The following is a 24,306-nucleotide window of genomic DNA, read 5'->3' on the forward strand; positions in this document are numbered from 1 at the left end:
TTTTCGTATATTTGCAAAATGGTAATGTCAATATCATATTTTTTAAAATTGGAAAACACGGTGGCATAATTGGTCTGATTTTTTTAAAGTACAGAAAAAATAAACTAATTGGAATTCTCAATGAACAAAAGAAGAATATTATATACGTTGACAATATTTTCAACTTTCAAGCATTAAGCATCACAAAAACAAGCCATATTTTATGATGTAACTGAAAATAAGTCGAATAAAAACTTCAATTTCTAAATATGTTTTCACATTTTCATTCTACTGATTTACAATATAAGTTCATCTTCTTATCCGTTTTTTCTTACATTCAAGCATTAAATATTACAAAAACAAAGTATATTTGATGTTGTAACTAAAAATAAATCAAATAAAAGCTTCAATTTCTCAGTATCTTTGTATATTTTCATGCTATATACTGACTTGCAGGATAGGTTTTGAAAATTCTTCTTCTTTATTGATATAGTATTCTCAGAGAACAAAATAAGAATCTATTATTTTATATAACTTACTATGAAAAAAGTTTTTCATTTTGTATAAATAATTTTAATTTTAAGCAATAAGAATCACTAAAAGGAGACTACAATACTTCTTCTTTATTTGAGATTACCCAACTATTATTATAAAAAAATGTATTTCAGAAAATTCGTATAAAATTTAAAATCTAAAACTAGTTCATTGCTGTTTCAATTAACCCAATTCTATAAAAATACATAAGTTCAAATAACGGAATGGGAGATATATCTATTAATTATTTATTACATAACCATTACTGGAATAAGTTTATCTGAAGATTTACAATGTCACTTAATTATTCGAATCATTAACATTAATTTGCAGTTTTAATCTGACCACCCATAAATATTATACCATATATGGCCTGGGCCGCAGTTTACTTTCACCAACTTCCATAAATAACAACAATGGTGTCTTAATAAACAATTGTTTCAATTGACAGTTCAATAATTTTACATAAACAATTTTGTTAATCTTAACAAGACATTATTGGAAATTTAAGATATAAATCTCAATGATTTATTCTATATTATTAATAAAACAAAAATGTATACGCTAAAAACCTGTTTATTATAAAATGCAGTACAAAATTTCTATAAACTAATTGCCTTAACTCATATCTACTCTGATGAGATTGCCATTTTCACCACCGACGAAAAGTTGACCACTCTCTCCAGCTACCATATTTGTAATAACAAATTCTAAGCTTAAATTATCACTTGCAACTATATTCTTATTTTCCAAAATCCATTTTTTCAAAACTTTATCCCACCCACCACTAAAGAGTACATCGGAGCCATTCCAAGATGCGCCAGTCAACGCATTTATAATCAATTCATGAACGTCCTGGAAAAACAATATAAGAACAAGACGGCAAAAAAATCAGTTAAGAGAACTTACAATTTTCTCAGTATATTTTGGAAAAGCTAGAGCTTCATCATTTTCATGAACAACGATGCTTTTGCCATCGCGACTTGAGAAACACAGTTTGTCGCGTACCAAGGTCAAAGGAGCTCGTCCTGAGATTACTTTTTTGGCACCGTAATGAATTTTTTCGCCTTCGATCATCGTTTGTGTAACGACCACGTCCAACAGATTGGAGGTGAACAATCTGGCGCCGTCGATCGCCATGTCTTTTATTGGTTCAGCTATGTTTATCAGTCCGTAGTGTTTGTCATTTTTGAACACCCTGATCTACAATATAATTGATTTTAAAGGATGTGTAAAAAATTAATGCTGGTTACTTACAGTACCGCTGTTGTCCCCTGAAAACAAGCAACCGTTGGAAAATCCAATTCTCCAGAATTCAGTTTCTGGGTCATTGACCACTGTTTTCTTCTCTTTCAGTGTTTCCAATTCCCATGTTTTGATTGTGCCATCATTTGAGCACGAATACAGACTGTCATCGCTGGCGGTTAAACAGTATATGGAGCAGGGATGGGCTTGCACTTCACCCTCGAATTTTAAATCCGACGACCACACCTTAATTTTGCCATCATCTGAGGCGCTGTACAATTTTCCTTTGAAATATAGCAAGTGGTTTATATCCCATTCGTGCTTGTCTACCTCTGACGCTTTAAAGGAAATCTTTAATGGCATATTTTATTTTATTTCCTATAAAAAAACCTATTTTTACTCCAACCCAAAAAATAAATATCGGAGGTTTTTCGGAATTACTATTTTTTACATCCAGCTGTAAAAATCATGAATTTGTTTCGTTCAAAACATTAAGTTATTACTTTAAAAGCGGTTGTGTGTATTTTTAAGAGAGGACTGTTTATTTTTACATTTGATAAAGGTCAGGATTGAATCACTTTAACACACAAATAAGGCAATCTGTACTTACCGCAAAATATGTAAATAGTATAAAATTTCCAATGTAACGTACCACCCACTCGAAGCCTGCCTAGACTAAAGTATTACAACAGACTTTAGACGGACGAAGTTTCGTATATAAAGTAATACCGAATTGGTATTTTTAGAAACATTCAGTTTATTTATGGTTCGGTTGGCAGTTTAGTTCAGCTGCATGTGGGAAAGAGTTTATTCTCGACTCAAAATATTTACAAAAATTTTAGGTTGCCAGATTCGAATTATTATCGTTCTATGAATGGCAGGATGTGGCCAATCGAGAATATTCGAGAATATTTTTTATAAATATTTCTACATTGATTCATCGAGGCTTGATATATTTGTTTGTTCTCGTCGGTATTTTATAAATTGGGCTCGGTTTTTAAAACGTATTTAAAAGTCTCCTAGATTTTATGTATTTTTCCTACAATTTTTGTCATTGATTTTATGTGTTTAGACAGTAAAATTTAAAAAAAATAAATATAGTAAAAATAATACATTTAAATATTCACAAGTTATAAGGATAATTAGCTATTTACCCAAATTTTGAGTTTATTTTGATATATTCTTGACCTAAAAATGTAAAACCTAATTTTTCTAGAACTGTATTTAAACACTGCCAAAATTAAACTTTGATTAATTGTAACTCTGAACTGAAAACCGCCTTGTACAAGTAAAACTAACACATGATCTTATTGTAATATGAATTTATTTACTTTTTCAATTACATCGAATTTCTTTTTTGAACACACCACAAGACAACATCGAACACTTAACAGTTAATTAATTATTAATATTATACTTAATTAATATTCACTTCTTGCCCTTCTTCTTTTTCTTTTGTGCGTCTGGCCACGGAAATCCTCTCCACCTCAAGAGATCCTGAACATTATGGCAAGTCGTATATGCATTTTCCATTGCAACTTCGGTGAAGATGTCGACGTTGCACCTCGCACTTTTGGACCGGCCTTTACGCATCGTTTTCTTCGGCTTTCCTTTCTTCTTACCTTTCTTATCACCATTTTTTGGTTTTCCATTTTTAGGCTTTTTCTTCTTACCACCCATTCTCACCGGCGGTATGATTTAAATGACCAGTTTCGTTTTGTTTCGTTCACATTTTGTTTAATCGATAGTATAGTGATGGAACTGTTTTGTCGATATTTTTGTTGGTTGGGCATAATTAGGTTTACTGGTTTATTTAATCACATAAAAAATAAAAAGAATGACACTATGTCGCACAGAAAATATTTATGTACATAACAAAAATTTAATAGGGAAGTTGACGTAGTAAGCACATTGACCGTACCAATAACATTTTATAAATTTTAAAAATAGGATGGAAAAATGAAGATTTTTAGTTATCCTCCGAATTTGTGAACATCGTCACCTCCATCCCACGCTTGTGTTAAGCACGGTGGGAGACAAGCTGCACACCGAGTACCGTAACATATAAACAACTTGCCGCCAAATCGATTTTTCGCAGTGCGTTCGCGCGGGTCCATAAAATCACATTCAGATTCATCTTGTACCACACAAGTTGGTGGCACTAACTTATTCCATTTAAAAATAGTCCGGTTTAGATAGAATAGAAAAATGGGTAAAGTGGCTGCGATCGGTATCGATTTGGGTACCACCTATTCATGCGTTGGAGTGTGGCAACACGGAAAAGTGGAGATCATTGCTAATGATCAGGGTAACAGGACAACACCCAGTTATGTTGCATTTACAGATACCGAAAGGCTTATTGGAGATGCGGCCAAAAGTCAGGTAAAATTATACATATGATTTTCCTTAATTTATATCATTATTTTCAAAATATACACGACCTCAAGAATATTTTTATGTTTATCTATTTAATGTTAAATTATGTAAGAAAAATATTAAAGTACTGTATCATTATTTTCAAAATTTAAACGACCTCAAGAATATTTTTATATTTATCTATTTAATATTAAATTAAGTAAGAAAAATATTAATCTACTGTTATTTATCACTAATAAATGAACAAATTATAAAAAAAATTACTTAACAATATTTGGCCGAAATTATTTTCATAAAATTTGTATTTAGGTCTCTTTCCTGAAATAGATATTTTGTTTATGATATCTCCACAAAAACAGGATAATTTGTATATACATAAGTATAATAAAATTAGAGGAAATTAAGGAAATTGTGTTAAAAAAAAATGTGTATTAGTATTGTGTAGTATTTTTGAGAACAACATAAATAAAAAAATGTTGTACCAGTTAAATTAAATTTGTGAGTGTGTGTTTTATATTTACACTTTAATTTTGATTTTACAATAACAAAAATGAATTAAATACTAAATAATGTTTTGTACAATATAAAAAATTGGTTAATAATAGTAATTATCACATTAATCAAAATAATAGTAAATCACATGACTGATCTAAATTTATTTATGATGAATATAATAATAAAATTGTTATTGGCACACAACTTAATTAACCATAAATAGAATCATTAATCTCACTAAACAAAACTAAATTTGAATACTTCCAGGTTGATTTAATTATAATCATTTAAGTAAAACACCTACAGGAACGTTAACTTTTGAAACCAAATTAGGCTGGGCAGAAAACAAATCGTAACACTTGTTTTACTATTAAAGTTTGCCTCTAATGAGTCACATACTATTAAGGCGCCCACTCTTTAAATTTTTGACTGACTAAATAAGAAATAAGATGTACATTTGTACATCCATTTACATAATTAGCTAAATATTATCTAATATTCTTCATATTTTATCAAAAATCGTTATTAATCGGTCAACATCTTGCAAATATGATTAAGACGTTTATTTTTAGTATTCAAGTTTCGCACTATTTTAAGCTGACCTGGCCACGATCCAAACTTTTTTTAACGAAAAATGCATTTTATCGGAGTCTGAAATTTGTAATGTGACCCCAAACAATCGTAAAATGTAAATTTATCAATTAAAAATAGCTTAATTTATCTGTTACTTAAATTAATCGATGTGTAGGAGATATTATTTTACATGCAAAATATACAAAAATTTGTTATTTATTAAAAAATTAACGATCAAATACTGATGAATCGTTAGATACCATATTGGTAGTACAAGTTCCATCGAGGTAATATCATTGATGTTTTGTATATTAAACAACTATATCTTGAATCAATAAAATAAAGTTGTTATTATACGAGCAAACCTTTTTTTCCCATATAAAACACTAGAAGTGACCGACCATATGCGCCACTAATTGTAAGTGGTGTGTCATTGCGTTAGTGCACAATCTGAGTGCTGGATGTGCGTGTGGCAACTCGATCCCAATTTGGATCTGGTCTGTTCAGCAAGGCGCACCTACATATGTCTTAAGAACCGGCGGTCAAGCCCAAATACGGTCCATATTGCCACAATCGTAAACCATAAGGACTTATGACATGCGATTGACGTGGATTTTCGTGTAATTAACCGATCGGATTAAGTATTGCAAATTAGTTGATGGCATGTCTGCAATTTAATTTACTTCTAATTTGATTGTATACCTTTTATGATGACCGGTTTGACAGCCTGGTATTACGAGAAAATTGATTTATTCAGGTTAAAAGATTTTCTGATAAAGATCAATATGCATGGTTTTAAATTTAAATATTTAATTCTTATTTATCTAGAAAATACTTTTATAATCAATTATCAATTATATCCTTACGTAGGTGGCTATGAATCCAAAGAACACTGTGTTCGACGCCAAGAGATTAATTGGAAGAAGATTCGATGATTCGAAAATTCAAGAAGACATGAAACACTGGACTTTCCAAGTGGTAAACGAGGCTGGTAAACCCAAAATTCAAGTTGAATACAAAGGGGAAGTCAAACGGTTTGCACCAGAGGAGATTAGCTCAATGGTTCTAACAAAAATGAAGGAAATTGCCGACACCTACTTGGGTGGCAAAGTTAGTGATGCCGTTATCACAGTCCCAGCTTACTTCAACGATTCCCAGAGACAGGCTACCAAAGATGCTGGCACCATTGCCGGTTTGAATGTTCTTAGAATAATTAACGAACCAACTGCCGCTGCTCTAGCTTATGGCTTAGACAAGAATCTTAAAGGAGAAAAGAACGTTTTGATTTTCGATTTGGGTGGTGGCACTTTCGATGTTTCAATTCTGTCCATCGATGAGGGATCCCTGTTCGAGGTAAAGTCAACAGCTGGCGACACTCATCTAGGAGGTGAAGACTTCGATAACCGTTTAGTGAACCACTTTGTAGAGGAATTTAAGAGGAAAAACAAAAAGGACCTATCAGGAAATACCAGGGCCTTAAGACGTTTAAGAACTGCGTGTGAAAGGGCAAAGAGAACACTATCATCAAGCACTGAAGCTAGTTTAGAAATCGACGCTTTGCACGATGGTGTTGACTTTTATTCTAAAATTACCAGAGCTAGATTCGAAGAACTGTGCATGGACCTCTTCAGGTCTACTTTACAACCTGTGGAGAAATCCTTGTCCGATGCCAAACTCGACAAAGGTGCCATCCATGACGTTGTTTTAGTTGGAGGTAAATAGTTAATCAATTATAAATATATTCATCCATTATCTATTATACTCATACGAAACTTTCAAATGTGTTAATTTAAGGTTCTACTAGAATTCCGAAAATACAGAAGATGTTGCAAGATTTCTTCTGCGGAAAATCCTTGAACTTATCCATTAACCCAGATGAAGCTGTAGCTTATGGTGCCGCTGTGCAAGCAGCAATTCTTAGCGGAGACACCAGTTCCCAAATCCAAGATGTTCTACTGGTAGACGTCGCTCCTCTTTCATTGGGCATTGAAACTGCTGGAGGTGTAATGACCAAAATTGTAGAAAGAAACTCAAGAATTCCTTGTAAACAACAACAAACATTCACCACATATTCCGACAATCAAAACGCTGTAACCATTCAGGTGATATATTCAATATATACTCTTATTAATTCATATGTCAAAATATATGTGTTTAGGTATTTGAAGGCGAACGAGCAATGACCAAAGATAACAACCTTCTGGGAACGTTCAACCTTACAGGAATTCCACCAGCACCCAGAGGAGTACCTAAAATCGAAGTAACATTTGATCTAGACGCCAACGGAATTTTAAATGTGTCCGCCAGAGACAGCAGCACGGGAAAATCTGAAAAGATCACGATCACCAATGACAAGGGAAGACTTTCTAAAGCAGACATCGATAGAATGTTAGATGAAGCGGAAAAATACAAAGCTGAAGATGAAAAACAGAAAGAACGCATCACTGCCAGAAATCAACTTGAAGGTTACATTTTTAGTGCCAAACAAGTACGACAACAAAAAATGTATTTAAAATGATACTAATTATTAAAATTTACAGGCTGTAGAGGACGCCGCCTCTGGAAAACTGTCGGAGGATGACAAAAAGTTAGTTCAGGATAAATGCAGTGCAGCTTTATCGTGGTTGGATTCTAATCAATTAGCCGAAAAAGACGAATTTGAAGACAAACTTAAAGAACTTCAAAAAGATTGTTCTCCGATTATGATGAAGCTTCATCAAGGCAACAACCAAAGTGGAGGACAAGGTGGTGCTCAAGGTGGAAAGGGACCAACAGTTGAAGAAGTGGATTAATTTAAATATTTATATTATTTGTTATAATTAATTTTAACTATTTTTATTTTATAATATTTATGTAAAGGAAATATATACAAATATTCCTAAACTTCGTTTTTTTAATAATTATTTTCAAACAGTAATATGTATTTGACAAAATTAAGTCATCACTAATAGTCACTAATAATTTTACATTTTCATCTATTGTCAATGGTCAACTTAAACGTAGGCCAATAATTGTTAGATTAATTTAAATCTCACACATCTTTTAAATTTGGTTTTCGGTATTATTTCTATGATTCCTAGATTCATTTACACTTTATGAAGTTTTTGTTATCACTGACAACTTATCACTAGGCAACGAATAAATTGAAAATCGGTTGATTAATAAGACAGCTTGTCGTTGTTTTCCCATGTTTACAATCTTTTAATTTCGGTTAGAAAAAAGTCTTGATAACTTTATTATGGTAGTTACATTAATTGAACTAACCCCAACCTGTTTTCATAATTATATTTATAGGAACAGGTCCAATATAATATTAATAACAAGGATGAACCGGAGGGTATGAATTTTTACAAACCAAATTATGAATCCACAATAGACTTTAAAGCATTAGTAAGTGTTTCATATGCTTTACATTTGTATATTAACAATTTTTTTTAGAAAAATACTTCAACAAATCTTTTCTTGTATTAGTTGAGGAGTTGAGTTAGAACTTATCCCATTCAGCCTATTTTTATATTTGTTTTCAGGAACAGGATCCATATACTATTAAAAAGAAGGTTGAATCTGAGAATGTGAATAATTTTTACAAGACAAATTACGAATCCACTATAGACCTCAAAGCATTAGTAAGCATAGTATTTCATAGTTCTTATGTTTATTTATAGTTCAACATTTTTTTAAGGAAAGTAATGTAAATTACTGCAATAAAAATAATAAACCCTCTCTGGAAACACTTTCCAACCTGAATAAAACTGTAAGATATATACAAGCTAGCGAAGTTCCGGATGCATATAGAAGGAGTCGCAAGAGAACAAACATGGATCTTGATATGAGAGTGGAACTATCAAATCGAGTAGAAATTTTGAACGCTGCCAGAGGATTGTTCTCGAAACGGACTAGAACGTTATACCACTGGATGTATCCTGGCGCTTCTAAACAATATATAAAAAATGCAGTGGCTGCTGCATGGGAATCCTTAGGAAATGAAGAAAAAGATTTCTATGTTTCTCAAGTATGTAATAAAAATCGTAAAACAATTCCAATATTGTGTCATATTTTATATAAAAATGTCATTGGTTAATTTAGGTTTTAGGAAAATTTGGATACCCTTATTGTAACCTTATGGTGAACCCACAACTAGACGGCATGAAAGAATTGCCGACGGAACAAGTTCCCGAAACTGTTGACTCTTGGTTCGATCTGCAGAAAGCAATGTCAAACATTTCTGGCATCAATAATCCACAATCAATCAGAAATCGACAGTTCAATTACCAACGTAAGTACGAAAAAGTTCGTAATAAAAAAAGTTACCATCATGATCAAAATACGGAATATAATGGAATGTACTATCCTGGTACTGACCCTGATGAAATGCGAAATAAGTCGAAACGAAAGGGAAGACCTTTGGGGAGTAGGAATAGGAAGGATTTGATGCAGCTCGCTACTACCATGACAAGTCAAGAGTTCATGGATGATCCCGAATTAAGGACGGAGTTGGAACATTTCTACAAATACTGCAAATAATTTATGTTCTAAAAGATATTTAATTTAATTTAAAGTATTGAATAAATTGTTGACATTTATATTAATTGTAATATGTATTGATCCACAAGACGTCCAAATATAAGGTCGACTCTAAAAGTAATATCTACTACTATCTATTTCTATTTGTTAGTTTTATTTACTTACTTGTTAGCACTGGCAATGGACAACATATTTTTATAAAAACTAGGGCATGTTGGGAGGCAAAATATTCTGTTCAGGTATAGCAATCCATTACATAAAGCGAAAAGTATATGCATCGGTATAGTACTCTCTAATTTTATAAGTTTCTTCAATCGCTGGTATATTACCTAAAAATGTTTTAATTAAAAAAAAAATATTTATATATTAATAATAGCTTTACCTGTAAAATGGTAGTTATTGCTATTATGAGTATTTGTAAATTAGGTTCAATAATAAACGTTACTCCTGATATTAAGCCTGCAATTGCTGAATGAATTAAAGTTTGTTCGTTGTCTCTTTTTCTTAAATAGCAAGAAATATACTAAAACAGTAAACACTAATTCATAAAATATTTATCATATTATTTCATCGCTTACTCTATAAGTAGTAACAAAAGCGCTCATAAAAATACCAAATCTGAAATTGGAGGGATTAAAAATCCAGTAAAATAGTTTAATTGGATTTTTTACAATTTCTCCCATTCTAGGTATTAAACCTTTAACAAAATTTACTGCAAAACCCAACATTGCATAGTTTAAAATACCCTAAAAAGAAGACAGTTTGGAATTTTGAACCAACAGTTCTAAATATTTACCTCTTTCAAATATGTCGTACAATCATTTTCGTGGTAACATTTTCTTTCATCTGTTTGGCCTTGATTTTTTGGTGGTACATAAAACCTGGTCCAAAAATATGATTATAATAAAGATAAACCTGAAATCGTTTTATTTACCAAAAGTGGCTAAAGTCAATTTTATCCTTTCTATTCTGCAAAAGATACATCAGCAGAGAACTACAAACCATAAAAAGGCCCGTTTGCTTCAGTTTGGTCATATTGACCAACCTAAAGTGGTTGATGTTATTGAATACTGCCTCAATAACCTAAAATAATAAGAATGTAACCTTAATTGATCTTGTTTTTTTTAAATACTTTACCAAATTTACAAATGCAATGCAATTGAACACTTTACCATCCTCTGCCTCTACCAACAAAGACAATCCAGCTATTACTCCTGGTACAAAGCAAAGGGTGTAGTAATTCAGGGGACCTGTTATTCTACTAAAACCATAAAGAATTTTGTTTTAAGAACATTCAAAATGAAAACTTACTATAAGCAGCAAATGCTGGAAATTGTCAACATTCCAAGGGAGCATCCATACGCTGTTGTTCTTAAATGAGATATAGCAATTTCCTTTAAGTATTTCTTACTTAGCTTTTTGTAATTAATTGCTAGTTTCACCTGAAAGCAAAGATTACAATAAAATTGGCTCTAATCATCTATAAAGTCTCCATCAAAAGTGGTTGAATAATTTTATTTTTGCAAAACAAACAAACAAGTATTCTTCTTATATTCAAAAATTTTACAAGAGACAAAGTTGTTTAAAGTTTTATTTTACAAAATCGCTTATAAAGAACCTTTTTGAAATGCTAATGAATATCTTTTAATAGAAAAATAAATAAATAAAACGTCAAACACCGTTAAGTGTTTGAATTACCTTGAACTTATTTCCGCCAGAATGAAAAATGTTTACTCACCAATGTGCAAGGAAAAACAAACTTCGTAACACCAATCAAGAGAATTTTCATCATTTCTGAATTAGCTGTCCAACAATTCGGTTCATAATGGTGCACCATAGCACATGAAATGTGCCTGGGCAATTTTTCATCAAACAACGCTTTACTCACCACGACCATTTTAACAATGGCAATTGATAACCGACCAAAAATTATGATTGCTGGTATTTTGAATATTTATACAATCCATTGTTTGAACGCTTGAATTCATTATCTTATATATAAACTTCTAGACCTAAGTCGTACACCAAACGGCAAAATATCGTTTGCATATGTCTCTGCATTTACAGAAAAATCATGACACTTGTATGTGTCACTGTCAAATGTGGTATCGAAAAAATATAAATGTATATTTACGGCTGGCATACTCTAATAGGATCTATATTTTTCTTAGCTTGCGGAGTAATCTTACCAATTTTAGTGCCCCATGGACCCAATAGACCGTTGGTATTCAAAATATATCTTTAAATCCTTTCAGTAATCTTATTTCAGAATTATACGTTTAATGTTAATTATGATGGCATGTTGTTGTTGGTTGTTGTAAGTATTTATTAGACATTATTTTTACCTAGCAATAACGTGTTTATTTTTTAAGCTGGATAATAGCAAATCTTGCTCAAATGCATCCACTTATAGGACCTATTTTGGAACCACATTCAATCCTTTTAATGCACAAATATTGGGTATTTTTATTTAGATCAATCAACTTACAATATATTATATAGTTTCACTTTTAGGGATATGTTTTAAAAAATGATAGCGGTTAAGTAAACAAATATGTATATATTGAAAATTTAATAATATATGTAATATTATGACTTGATGGAATATTGTTTAACATAATTCTGTACTTGGCCCAATTAATTGAATATAATAAAGTGAAGAATTTGGAAATTATTATAATTTTATAAGCATCAAGAATACGCACTAGTGATCATTATTATAGCAATTATTTATGTTTTGTACAATTTTTATGTCAAATTTGCTTATAAATGTTGTCTACAGGTTTGATATTTAGAGATTGGGACGGGCAAGACAAAACATCTCTTCTTTGGTCTTTTAATCAATCCGTCACTATTTTAGATTTATTTTTAGGATCGTTTTCAAGTTAAAATACATTTATTATGTGCATCAATTCTTAAATAGTATATGGAGATTGTTGTTTAATATATCTCTTGTACATAAATCAGTTTAAGGGGGCCTATGCTAAAAGGCTTCTTCTTGTTTATCTCTCTTTTGATAAAGCTGGATTATAATTTTTCTCACAATTTCTCTTCAGCCAATGGTTAATGGTCACAAAGAGCATATTTTCAAGGAAGAAAAACTAAACCAGAACTACATGTTCAAAAGATGATAAATAATGTTCCACTTTTAGACACAGTTAAGCTGCTTTAAATAATTTTAGTTTGGCATCATGAAGTGGTTAAATCTACTTTCTGGGCTTTTCAAGACTTCCTACTATATATGTCTATAAAAGATTATACAGGGTGTCTCATAATTTATCTGAAATTGTTTAACCAGATATGCACTTCCAAATAATAAGTCGATTTCTAAGAAACTTCTAATAAAAGTCCCACAGAAAGCGAGATAAAATTACCAAAAACATATTTTATATTATATCAATTAAAAATCAAAAAATATAATTATTAAAACACATAAATTACCAAAAACATATTTTTCAAAACATGAGTTTCCATTTAAAATTCAATTACCGTTTTATTTTACAAAATAAAGCACAATTAAGTAAAATATATTTATTTTATCGTACCATATTTTACACTTACACATAATATTTTATACAGAACAATTACGTATCCGCATTGCATAACAAAGTAAACGACAGAAATATCAGAAATTAAAAAATACTGGCACTAGCAGAAACCGTTTTAGTGGTACAGAGAAAGGCACGAACCAACGAAGAACAGTCAAGAGAGTGAAAGTGAAATTTATAAACACTAGACATAATTTTATTTTATTACATGTGAAATAAATTAAGTTTTATTGCATAATTCGCATTGCTGTGAAAATCTATCCTAGGGAAAATTTAAAATTGTATTGGGTTTTTTGGTATGAAAATACAAATGTCTCTAATTCCATGTGTATTTTAAAATTACAGGGTGTGGTGACCTTTTATACGGTGCAAAAATGAATCGAACTACTAAATGGATTTTTGCACCGTATGTATTGCGTAAATCAGCAAAATTACGCGTGATTTAAATAACTGAGCCTAATACTACAGTTTTGATTATGGATTTTTAAATGTTGTTATTTATGCCGACACACACGACACTTTAGTGTCACCCTGTTTATTAGAACGTGATCGTTCTCCAATTCTTAAACCTACACGAATTTAATTTCTAGGCCTGTTGTTCTTGGTGGGCACTGGAATTGCTCCGGGTGGAAGATTGGGGAAGTCTCCACCTCCCTGTTGTCTATTCTTGGGGTTGTTCTGTGGAATGTTCTGTTCGTCGTCATCTTCAGCCAGAGGTGGTGGGATTGTGCTTGGTACGTCGCAATCCTCGGTTGGTGGTACCACGCACCTGAGCGATCTGCGGTCGAACACCAGCATGGCTGGGCACCTTTGGAGGCGTGGGTATCCCCCTTGGCATTGCCAGTATCTGTTGCAGGATTTACCCAACGGAACATTGCCGTTTGGATCATCGTTGCAGAGAGCTGAAACCACAATTATCACTGAGGAGGTTCAGGGAACCTGAAAGCAACTTACGATGTTTTTGGCATCCGTCTACATTCTCGGGCCAGTCACAGGAGTGGGTGCGTTCGTTGTACAGAAGTCCACCGATGCACAGCTGTTCTGTAGCGGTGCCGTTCCAGCATGTCCAATATCTTGTGCAAGAAGTCTCGTGTCCGAAGATGCCGTACAACCAGTCGCAGTGCTCGGTTCCAATTGGGGCATCTGGAAATTAAATATGCAATTGATCCAAACCTCTCTCTTTCTTGGAAATATTTTACCATAAGAATTGTTATACTGCCAATTAGTATATTTATGTCGTAAACTCCGCAAGTAAGTTGCAATAGGCCGTGTTAATATATTACAAATTACAGAACGCAATTACAATACATTAAACATTTTGCATCCATTTACTTTTCATTTGTCCTTGATACGGTTTTAAGACGATCTGATAAACATATCATCTTGATAATTGCTATACGCAACCTGAATATAACAACACAAAATGCCAATAATCATTTGTATGGATGTGAGTAAAAAACCTAATTATATAGGAAGAACGGGCGGTGAACAAGGAACAGGATCTCACGATTATTTCTCAATAATATGTGTGAAGGAAAACACACATCTTGTAACATTTAGGGCATCTGTAATTATACAACAGAAAAATAATACTGGTTGTAAATTATGCAAACGAATTGTTGAACCTATTCCACATTCATATTTGAGTCTTGGTGTTATATAAGAAAATTAGGTTAATTGGCGATCAATTTCAAAGATAATTTCGTAGAAAAATTTAAGATTTCTTTTTAACAATATTACATATAAATTAATATATTATTGCTGATTGCTTGAATAATTATTTGGATAAAACTACTAATTAACTTAAGTATAAAATTAATCAATTAATATGTTCTATAGAAACATTATCTGATTTACTTTTGTATTTATTTAAATTGTTGAGTGTTGATAGACTAAAAATGATATAACACTAAAGTTGGTATAATTCGCGGAATAAAATAGAATAGAAAAGAAGTTTTTTCAGTACTTTTATATATCTTTGTTACTGAACTGTTTAGAATGAAACTTCTCCAGGTAATCAACTTTATCCGTTAAAGTGAAACCTAAAATGGATCAAATTTTTCATCATTTGTTTATTATAAAATCTACATAAAATGTTACTATTCTTTTACTAAATATAATTGTATGATTCGGACAATTAATCGTTTTTATTTTTCATTCAACGGAAAGAAATATTTAAATATTCCAAGTATTAACTATTTTTAATGTTTACTATGAATAGTTTTTTAAAATGTTAATGAATTTTTGAGTTCAAGTTGAAATTGAATAAAATTTAATTTAAATTGTCATATACAAAATATAGATAAACAAATAAATAAATAAAATTTATAAATTATATCTCTATATTATATTAAAGTCAAAAAATTCCTGTATCTGAACTTACTGGCTTGTTGCTTTCCATCACAGTAGTTTGACCTCCAAGGATAATCGCATCCCTCCGTCACTCCCCTATTTTTACCGGCATACACCAAACCGTTCGGACAATCGTACAATTCGGGCTGTCCATTTACGCATTCCCAGTATCTGTCACAGTACGTTTCATCGCCCACAACCCTGGACTTGGTCTTGCACGGATCTTCCTGGTTTCCCTTCAACTGTTGCGCACTGACACATCCTAAAAGAAAAATCATAAGAGTCAATTTATAGTGAGCATCTTACACAATTATTCCATAAAGTAACGCAACCGTATCGAAACGACACCGCATTTTGGCAAAACGCGTCAATTTATTATCCTTCCAATTAAATTACGCTTTCATAACGATCGTCTCCTTATCAACGCGAGACGAGGTGGCAAAACATTTTTGTTTACGCCGGCAAATTGCATAACTGGCTTATTACAAATCGAGAGATTCTTGAAAGAAAGTAGGTAGACAGATTCTTCGTAATGGTATTTTGTAGCATTACGTTACGTAGATCAATAATGGAGTACGTGTCTGTAATTAATTTATTAAATTTACTTGTGCCGTTGCGAGATTCGGGAAACTGTCCCACTTCGCTCGGTTTAATCTGCATCTTTCTATTTCGTTTAATTGGCGATACGATAATTTCAGTTATGTAAAGGATTAATCAATTTTAGATGGCTGGGATTAAGTTGTGCACCCATATACATTGAGATTATGTATGGATGTAGAGATGTTCTAAAAGGGAACTTATGAAATACACACTGTTTAGTAGATTCTTTTTCCTTATTTAAATTTACTACTTTTAGATGTGAAAATATGTAATTGTATATAAATTATTTATTATGAAAGTGTATTTTATTATATTATTTTATTTTTTAATTATTTTCACAACTTTTTTATTAAAATAAATTTATCATGTCCTTATAAAAGATTAATGTTAATTATATTTTCATTAATATCTACGTATTGTTTGTAGATTATATAGTATTAAATTAATGTAATTATAAATTATAATTATTAGTTAAATAGTGGTCACTCGTCGTTTTTGATTTAAATCTTTTCAAATTAAATTGTTTTTTATAAAATAATATTTATTACCAATACCAAATTGACTGTGAAAGAAATTTAAATGGTAATTTATTATAAAATCATTTAAACAAAGTGCTGAGGTTATCGATCTTTTTTACTTCGAATTCCTGGTACCGTATAATTACACTGCATAGATTGCGGTATTTCTGGTTAAAATCAATTAATATTCTAGTCATCGATTCATTGTGCTTAGCGACGTAACATGTTTTCCAATGAACCACACTCAATCATTGAAAATTTGTAAATTAAACAATGTCTTTGTGAATTATTTATATTATTAACCTTTAGATGAATTTTATGTAGCTCTTTGTCTTGTAAAGATGTGGAATAGAAGGAAATCCATCTATCGATGAATGAAGCATTTTCTTGTCGGACACCTTCTTTGCGATAAGCAAAACAAAGTCATTTAATAACTAGAACACCAGGTGCAAACTGATTGTGTTAGACATAATTGTCCGGTGAAGTATTAGGTAATTATCATTAAGGACAATCGTCGAATTTACGGCACACGTAAACCACTTAGTCTTAGAGAGGAATTACGGTCATAAAGGAAATTAATTGCATGCAATTTAAATTTTAATAACGTTTTTTTCAACTCAGGTTATGGTTATGCAATAGAACATCCAATTAGCTCCATTGTTGTGTTGTCCCACATACTCTTACTTTTACATGTAATTTTCAAATTATTCGCACGAAAAATTAATTAATTAACGCAATTAAGTCGAATTAAATGGACATTTACAATAAAGAGTTGGTATCTTTTTGATCGGGACGTTTCATCTCAAGGAAGGATTCAGAGAAAGTGAGCACACGGTTGGGCGGTTGAGGTTACATAGATGTCGGTAGTTAAAGGTCATTCATAAGGTTAAGGAAACACACATACGGATAAATAATTTGTTCTTACTTCTAATGTTCACAGGTGTTGCATAAGATAGGAGGAAATGGAAATGGGAAAGATTTGCATCCAAAATTTATTAGCGGCTTAGAACAACTTTTCCTTGAACTCTTTCGATAATTTCTTGTTCATTAATTTACGGAGAGAGAGGAGAAAAGTCAATCACCTGGTGCGATTCGATTGAAACGTCCAAGATTAAATGCAAATATGTCAAGCGTTTGCTTTCTTTGCAGACATGCACTTGAAATTTCATTTAGCGGATTAATATTGATGAATATGAAAAGTGAAAACGTCCCCATCTGCTACAATTACCGATTGTTTGAGTGCGCATTCAATAACACTAGAAAAATCAGTTTAATTACCGATCGTGCTAGGCGATGTCTAACAGAGAAAGTGGAGCAGATTGAGCGTGACCCTGAACTTTCAATTGAACACGAATTGGTTCAATAAACATAAGTACGATGGTGTCCTTTCGAAAGATTTTTCTATGTTCCGTCTACTAGTTTTAACGAAGATCAGGATCCAGAACCTATTCATTCATCTTCCAAAACATCCAATCACATAATCAACAAAATTAATAACGAGCTTAGAAAACGCCTTTTGTCACGTATGTTAAGTATGACTTTTTTTCAGGTCCAGACAAAGCAGATTAAGATTAAGTGCCGCACTGCCGCATTGTTTAAGACCATTATGAAACACCCGGCACCGATCGGGCAAAATAAACACATACTAAAGTTCAGCAAACCGGGTACATTTCCATGTACAATTTGTTACTGGCAAAACAAGAATTGATAAGTTCAATTAAAATTCTCTTGCGTTTAGTGGCTTGCGTGATTTATGGTGCTGGTGGTAATCTGACTTCCCTGAGAAATATTCAGTCCGTGAAATAATAACAAGTAAAAAATACGTGTACTGTACGTGTTACGTAAGGAGGTTCGAGCGAGATTCAAGGCTAGGCGTATCCTTTTACTTTTGATTCCCATTAAACGTCGACTGACCTAGTGATGCATCACTGTAACCCTCAAATAAATATCAAGTGCACAGTGGGGATAAACATCAACTACGAACCAGATTGACATTCCACAGAAGAAATTTTGAAAACTGTACCGATTTTTTAAAACCTTTAATTGATATCTTGAGTACTTAAAGAAAGTATCCCTAATCAAAGATGGAGGTACACTGGGTGCTAAAATTAGTCCGTTTCTCTCCTTATTTATGATTTCTTTAATTTAATTTAATTTAATTTAATTTAACTTCACCTAAAATTTTGAAACTAGTGTTTGATCTGTGTGTGTCTTTCTGAAAATACTAAACAATTATTTATTTAAACTACCGTTATTTGATCTGCGCATCTGCAACTAATGGTTTGGGACACAATAGTATTAAAGTTGGTCATTTTATTTTTAAAAATTAATTGCAAACTCCATTAAATTTTAGGTTAAATGGATAATTCGTTCAACCATCTATTTTGATGTGTTTTCCTAACCCAATATAATAATTCATTAATCTGATATACCTAATTTATAGTCCCATAATAAATTTCAACAAATATATGTTGCACATATTTGACCGTACAGTTTATTTTGAACAAGACCGGTTGTTGTCACAATTATGTGTTTTAATTTAAAATGGCTGCTTTAATGTTTATGTTATTGTTTATTGTTTTGAATTAGTTGCACAAGTCTAACGTGTTGCAAGAACAACAACATAAAAAACTAAAACACATAATAATTTCCCATAAATTAAATTAAACTCAATTCAATTTTAACACATTGTATTTGCTCTAAACGCTTTTGGAATGTGGAACAGTTAATCAATCATATACGACAGGATTTACAGCGAAATGACTAACTTGACATCTTAATAGTATGTTCTTATATAATTCTTTCTATTACATAAAATATTATCCAGGATTAAAACACAACATACATAAACCCAGTTTAAAATATTAATATTGGTAAATAAATCTTAATTAAACGGCTTAATTGTACCGTAATAAAAACCACCAGTACCGTTATATAAAATGCACGATCAAAATATCGAATAACCGTCAATAATTACCGATTCTGACGTCAATTTATTTTTATCCAGGATGAGAAAACCGATTTAAATATTACGTTATATAACGTACCGTGCCCAACATTGCGTTATGAATTTTAAACAATACTGCCTCAATTTGCATAACGTGTGATGTATTGTTATCCTTGCAGTAAGAATGTTTGACTCCTGTTCAGGAACGGAACGGAACGAAAATCAAACATGTAGGACAAGAGAGTAGCCAACATCCCATTTTAGCAAGAGATATCGAACATAATGGTTTTTAGTTCAGTGGACTTATATCATGCAATTTCTAATGCAATCTGCCCATATTCGTCGACTGATCTGAAAAGTTGCATTATTACAATGATAATACATATAAATCTTATAATACAAGTTGCACAACGAGATCGTGCCTTCCAACTATTTTGTTTTAAATATAATTACAATATTATTTTTATTCAATTCAATATTTTAAAATATAAGGAAACCAAATAACCTATACACTTTAAAGATGTAATTTATAAATAAGGAATTTGGAATGTTTATTTAAACTTAATAATTTAAATGAAATTTAAAAATATAGACTCCAAAAGGTATAGAGATTCATTTTGAGTTTTTGAATCTCATGCAACCAAAAATATCTATTTAATACATTGAATACCAAGGAAATTTAAAATATCCCAAGAAAGTAAATTAATTTAATTTAATAATCTTTATCTACTTATTGGAAAGTATACATTATATATGAATATTAATCTAAATGCATGAAGAAACTGATGAATCTACAAAATGTATAAAAATGAACAGTCAAAGAAAAACAAAGGAAAAGAAACCACATAATTTAAATTATTTTAAAAAAATATATACTCACTTTATTTAAATAATTAAAATAGCAAAAAATAAAAACTTGAAAGAAATAAAGAATTTTCAATCTGGAAAATATAATAACAATAATATTTTTATTTTTTAATAAAGCCCAGAAGGCCAGAAGGGAAGAATATTTAAAAAGGGAAATACAGTTTTTTTTCGATAGCGTTTCATTTCTGACGCACCGTTGACGTCTCCACATTTTGCTCTCCCAGTTGAGTTCGTCGCCGTTTATTGTTTAGCGGTCCGTCGATCGTGAGAGCGAATTTTACTTTCTCTGCTTTCTCTCCTCCGGCATCGATCACCTTCGATCGTCTGCCCTCGTCCGGCTAGAGCCGCATCTTTCGGATCCGTGTTTGATTGAAATTCCGAATGATATAATGTTTCATAAGACATGATTATTATCTACCGATATTGCCTACATACTGACGCAACACCCGCACGCACCGTTTACGTAGCTCGGAGTGAAATTTTTGATGATGAATTGATATGTTGGTTTATGGGATAATACGATGTTGGGAATTTTTGGTGTGGCAGGTATTTGTAATTTTAATTGATGTTTTCTTGTTAATATATATATATAGCAAGAAATTTTGAAAATTGTACCCTTTCATTTAAAAATAGACGGATCGATTATTTTTAGAAAACACTCTTTTCTTTTTTATCTTCTATGTATTCTTCACAAAACAATAAAACCGCTACAGTGTAAAAATTGTATGAAACATCAAAACATAAATAACTTATTGTTATGTACGAAGAGAAAATTACATGTACCACTTTTAAATTAATTATCATTTATTAGCAACAATTATTTACATCTTTGGAAGAACTATCAACGCCTACAACAAATTTATATGAATTATTATAATCAACAATTAAATTGATAGTATCAAAAATTCGTAATTTTTTATCTAAAAGTTCTTCCAATGAACCAATGAATTCTTAATTTAAGCCCACTAAACATTGTTAATAACCTCATAGTCTTTTACTGCTGACGTTTAACCTTCCATTGTGAATACGCCCTCTCAAACGTGATGATTTGCTAATCAAGAATGTAGAATCATTTACATTATTGGTAAGCATCGATTAATAATAATCACGTAGCTGCATGTCAACAATAAAATTATATTTTATTTTATTAAAGAAATAGAAAAAAATGCCATTTAAAAATTTAATAATAATCTAAGATTGACTGTATCAGTTTTCTAAACAAGTACTAAATCACCTTTCTCTAATAACAAATAATTATGGAAATTTGCGTGTCACACAAGTTTCCCTTGGGATGTGTCATAAAGTGGTTAAAGTAATTAATAGTATTGGTTTTCTTTTTTAAAGATAACTTAAATAGTTGGATCTAAGACTTCACGCACCTTTAACAAATTAAATTAATTATCATTTAAATATATATTTTAAGAAATTTGTCTCTTTTTACCATTGGAATCTAATGTAAATTATTTTTGAACTTTTTATTTTTTGAAAAAAAAGTAATAGATATTACAAATATTCTCTAAAATTTTTAAAATAAATTAATATAAAATATTTTGAAATTTAATTAAATGATTAATTGAGCTTTATAATTATGAAATTTGTAAATTACTAATTTGTTTGTGAATTTATATATAGTAGTACTTTTAATATTAAATTGTTGTTTAAAAAATAAATTAAAATTAATCAAAATTTTCACACTTACCGAAGAGTGCTAGAGCCAAAACACAAATTTCACTCTTCATTTTTTATTTTAAAGATGAAAAAAATGTCCTTATTTAAATAGTACTCGGTCACTTCCACCTACTCTCACTAGAACGATATTGTACCAGGCAACGTTGAACGTACACTGAAGAACCGAAACGACGATCACCCGGTTTTGACACTGGGTTCTCCTGATCGCTGACCATTCAATTGCTTAGGTGGAAAGTTGCCACCACCACCATTACAATCCTCTAAGTTTTACATCAACAGAATCTCAAGTACTTCACACTACAATAAGTTTTGGGAAATTGTGTCACGCAAAAATTATCATGCCTTTCCAGGTATTAGAAAGATGATGTGTAACTTTTTCCTAATTTCTACAGTCAGGAAGAAGTGATGTTGAAGACGTTGTAATTGGTTGAATCAATACGATATGTAATAATTTAAATCAAGCATTTTTTTCATTTCAGAAATTCTGAAAATATCATAAATATGTACTACCTATCTTCTTAAATTTAAAAGTTTTATTTAGAAGACAAGAAAAATCTAGTAAAATGTCCATATATCTGAGACAATAGAATTAGCCTTGTCTTGGTTCCCATCTTATCACAAAGTAAACATAAAAAAATTAAAACAACGACCATTATCATGAATAATTCAAAACAAACTATAAAATGAATAATACTACAAAATTTGATTAATATTTGATTTTCTAGTATCATCTATTTGGTCAAATTTCACAATTTGTGTGAAGGTTTAAAATAAAAGATATTTTACATACATTGCAGCAAATAAATTAAATATTTTTTTAACGACTTTTTCTTCTGAAAGCTTCATTAATGGTCATTATTAATTCTCAAGAAATCAATTAACTTTCTGCTATATATGAAAGTTTTATGAACTATAATAAAAACAAATGCGTTTTCTTTGTATTCATATGGCATTGATTTGTGACAAAGTGAAATTTAGAGCAATTTTCTTCAATTATTTTATACATTGACTACCAGTTCAATGCATTCTGTCATTTCTATAAAAATGTAAATCTTGTTATGACTGTAAATCACTGACAAATTTATCTTGACTATTTTAATTAATAATTTTAAACAAATACTCTACTAGTATTCAGTATACTAGTTGATTTATTAATTTTGTTCCATTTTCATAACACTTGATAATAAATCTAGAATAAAGAATATGGTACTATCTAAAGGAGATTTCACTTTCAGTGATTCTTTTATCAGCAAATACATGTTTTTTCTATTGTTTTTCTCACGAATAAGTAGGAATAATGAATAAATTTAATATTAAATTCTCGTCGAACATCATCCAAATTAATTCAAGGTTATTTAATAAATGATTCACAATTTGATAATTGTTTTATTCTCATCATTTGAAAAAGACTTGATTTTGATGTTTATCAAAGACAATTATTACAAAAAAATGAGAAAATTTTAAATATAAGGTTTTATTTTTTAATATATCAAACTGAATATTACAAAGTTTGTTTAATATTACATGAAAATTTCCATTTAGCACTTAGGTGTGAAATGGCTAAATAGAAACAAGAAAGTAAAAAATAGAAATTTACTTTTGGGGATTTCAAGTTGTGACATATTTTCTATTTGTGCATTAGATTATATTATATATATATATATATATATATATATATATATACATATATGTATATATGTATATATGTATATGTATATATATATATATATATATATATATATATATATATACATATATAACTTACAGTAGTGGTCATATATATATATATATATATATAAATATATATATATATATATATATATATATATATATATATATATATATATATATATATATATATACATATATAACTTACAGTAGTGGTCATAATTGTAGCAACTTTATCCAAATGTCAATCAATTTAAGATGTTTACAAACGTGATCGCAATTCGTACTATTGCATTATGCATTATGATCCAATTGTATTTGTAAATAAAAAAATGACATTGAAAAATATCTTCGATCTAAGGATCCTTTCAGATGTCGGTTTTTGGGTGTA

At 30.6% G+C, this 24,306-nt stretch overlaps 5 protein-coding genes and 1 long non-coding RNA gene across 8 annotated transcripts; 3 read left to right on the forward strand and 3 right to left on the reverse strand.

Moving 5' to 3' along the window:
- Nucleotides 1-1,071: 1,071 nt before the first annotated feature.
- On the reverse strand, nucleotides 1,072-2,511 carry LOC109599613 (uncharacterized). Its single transcript, XM_020015629.2, has 4 exons — nucleotides 2,369-2,511; nucleotides 1,771-2,136; nucleotides 1,423-1,716; nucleotides 1,072-1,368 (listed from the first exon to the last, which is right to left on the reverse strand). Exons 2-4 carry the CDS (start codon nucleotides 2,119-2,121, stop codon nucleotides 1,132-1,134), a joined length of 882 nt encoding a protein of 293 aa, XP_019871188.2. The 5' UTR covers nucleotides 2,122-2,136; nucleotides 2,369-2,511; the 3' UTR covers nucleotides 1,072-1,131.
- Nucleotides 2,512-3,842: 1,331 nt separating this feature from the next.
- LOC109599622 (heat shock 70 kDa protein cognate 2) lies at nucleotides 3,843-8,085 on the forward strand. Its single transcript, XM_020015635.2, has 5 exons — nucleotides 3,843-4,140; nucleotides 6,073-6,916; nucleotides 6,997-7,304; nucleotides 7,361-7,690; nucleotides 7,743-8,085. Exons 1-5 carry the CDS (start codon nucleotides 3,967-3,969, stop codon nucleotides 7,992-7,994), a joined length of 1,908 nt encoding a protein of 635 aa, XP_019871194.1. The 5' UTR covers nucleotides 3,843-3,966; the 3' UTR covers nucleotides 7,995-8,085.
- A 98-nt stretch (nucleotides 8,086-8,183) lies between these two features.
- Nucleotides 8,184-9,785, forward strand: LOC109599615 (uncharacterized). The gene is made up of 5 exons (XM_020015630.2): nucleotides 8,184-8,443; nucleotides 8,497-8,592; nucleotides 8,730-8,828; nucleotides 8,885-9,214; nucleotides 9,289-9,785. The coding sequence occupies exons 1-5, from the start codon at nucleotides 8,441-8,443 to the stop codon at nucleotides 9,724-9,726; spliced, it is 966 nt and encodes a 321-aa protein (XP_019871189.2). The 5' UTR covers nucleotides 8,184-8,440; the 3' UTR covers nucleotides 9,727-9,785.
- On the reverse strand, nucleotides 9,737-11,753 carry LOC109599598 (transmembrane protein 135). 2 transcript variants are annotated; one of them, XM_049964341.1, is made up of 9 exons: nucleotides 11,465-11,753; nucleotides 11,038-11,168; nucleotides 10,864-10,987; nucleotides 10,661-10,809; nucleotides 10,523-10,607; nucleotides 10,305-10,472; nucleotides 10,109-10,249; nucleotides 9,892-10,055; nucleotides 9,737-9,837 (listed from the first exon to the last, which is right to left on the reverse strand). In XM_049964341.1, exons 1-9 carry the CDS (start codon nucleotides 11,621-11,623, stop codon nucleotides 9,783-9,785), a joined length of 1,176 nt encoding a protein of 391 aa, XP_049820298.1. In that variant the 5' UTR covers nucleotides 11,624-11,753; the 3' UTR covers nucleotides 9,737-9,782. The 2 variants fall into 2 exon arrangements, with proteins under 2 accessions (XP_049820298.1, XP_019871172.1); XM_020015613.2 differs by lacking the exons at nucleotides 9,737-9,837; nucleotides 9,892-10,055 and having other exon boundaries at nucleotides 10,305-10,344; nucleotides 10,398-10,472.
- Nucleotides 11,754-11,779: 26 nt separating this feature from the next.
- On the forward strand, nucleotides 11,780-12,400 carry LOC109599621 (uncharacterized). Of its 2 annotated transcripts, XR_007547456.1 has the most exons (4): nucleotides 11,780-11,946; nucleotides 11,996-12,043; nucleotides 12,099-12,186; nucleotides 12,241-12,400. It is a non-coding gene; the product is annotated as an uncharacterized LOC109599621 (long non-coding RNA). The 2 variants fall into 2 exon arrangements; XR_002191567.2 differs by having other exon boundaries at nucleotides 11,782-12,043.
- An 842-nt stretch (nucleotides 12,401-13,242) lies between these two features.
- Nucleotides 13,243-22,413, reverse strand: LOC109599609 (protein obstructor-E). Its single transcript, XM_020015626.2, has 4 exons — nucleotides 22,258-22,413; nucleotides 15,658-15,888; nucleotides 14,229-14,417; nucleotides 13,243-14,176 (listed from the first exon to the last, which is right to left on the reverse strand). Exons 1-4 carry the CDS (start codon nucleotides 22,295-22,297, stop codon nucleotides 13,854-13,856), a joined length of 783 nt encoding a protein of 260 aa, XP_019871185.1. The 5' UTR covers nucleotides 22,298-22,413; the 3' UTR covers nucleotides 13,243-13,853.
- Between the last annotated feature and the right edge of the window lie 1,893 nt (nucleotides 22,414-24,306).

The sequence above is a fragment of the Aethina tumida genome, chromosome 3 (assembly GCF_024364675.1).
Source record: "Aethina tumida isolate Nest 87 chromosome 3, icAetTumi1.1, whole genome shotgun sequence".
In the NCBI taxonomy this organism is placed as follows: Eukaryota; Metazoa; Arthropoda; class Insecta; order Coleoptera; family Nitidulidae; genus Aethina; species Aethina tumida.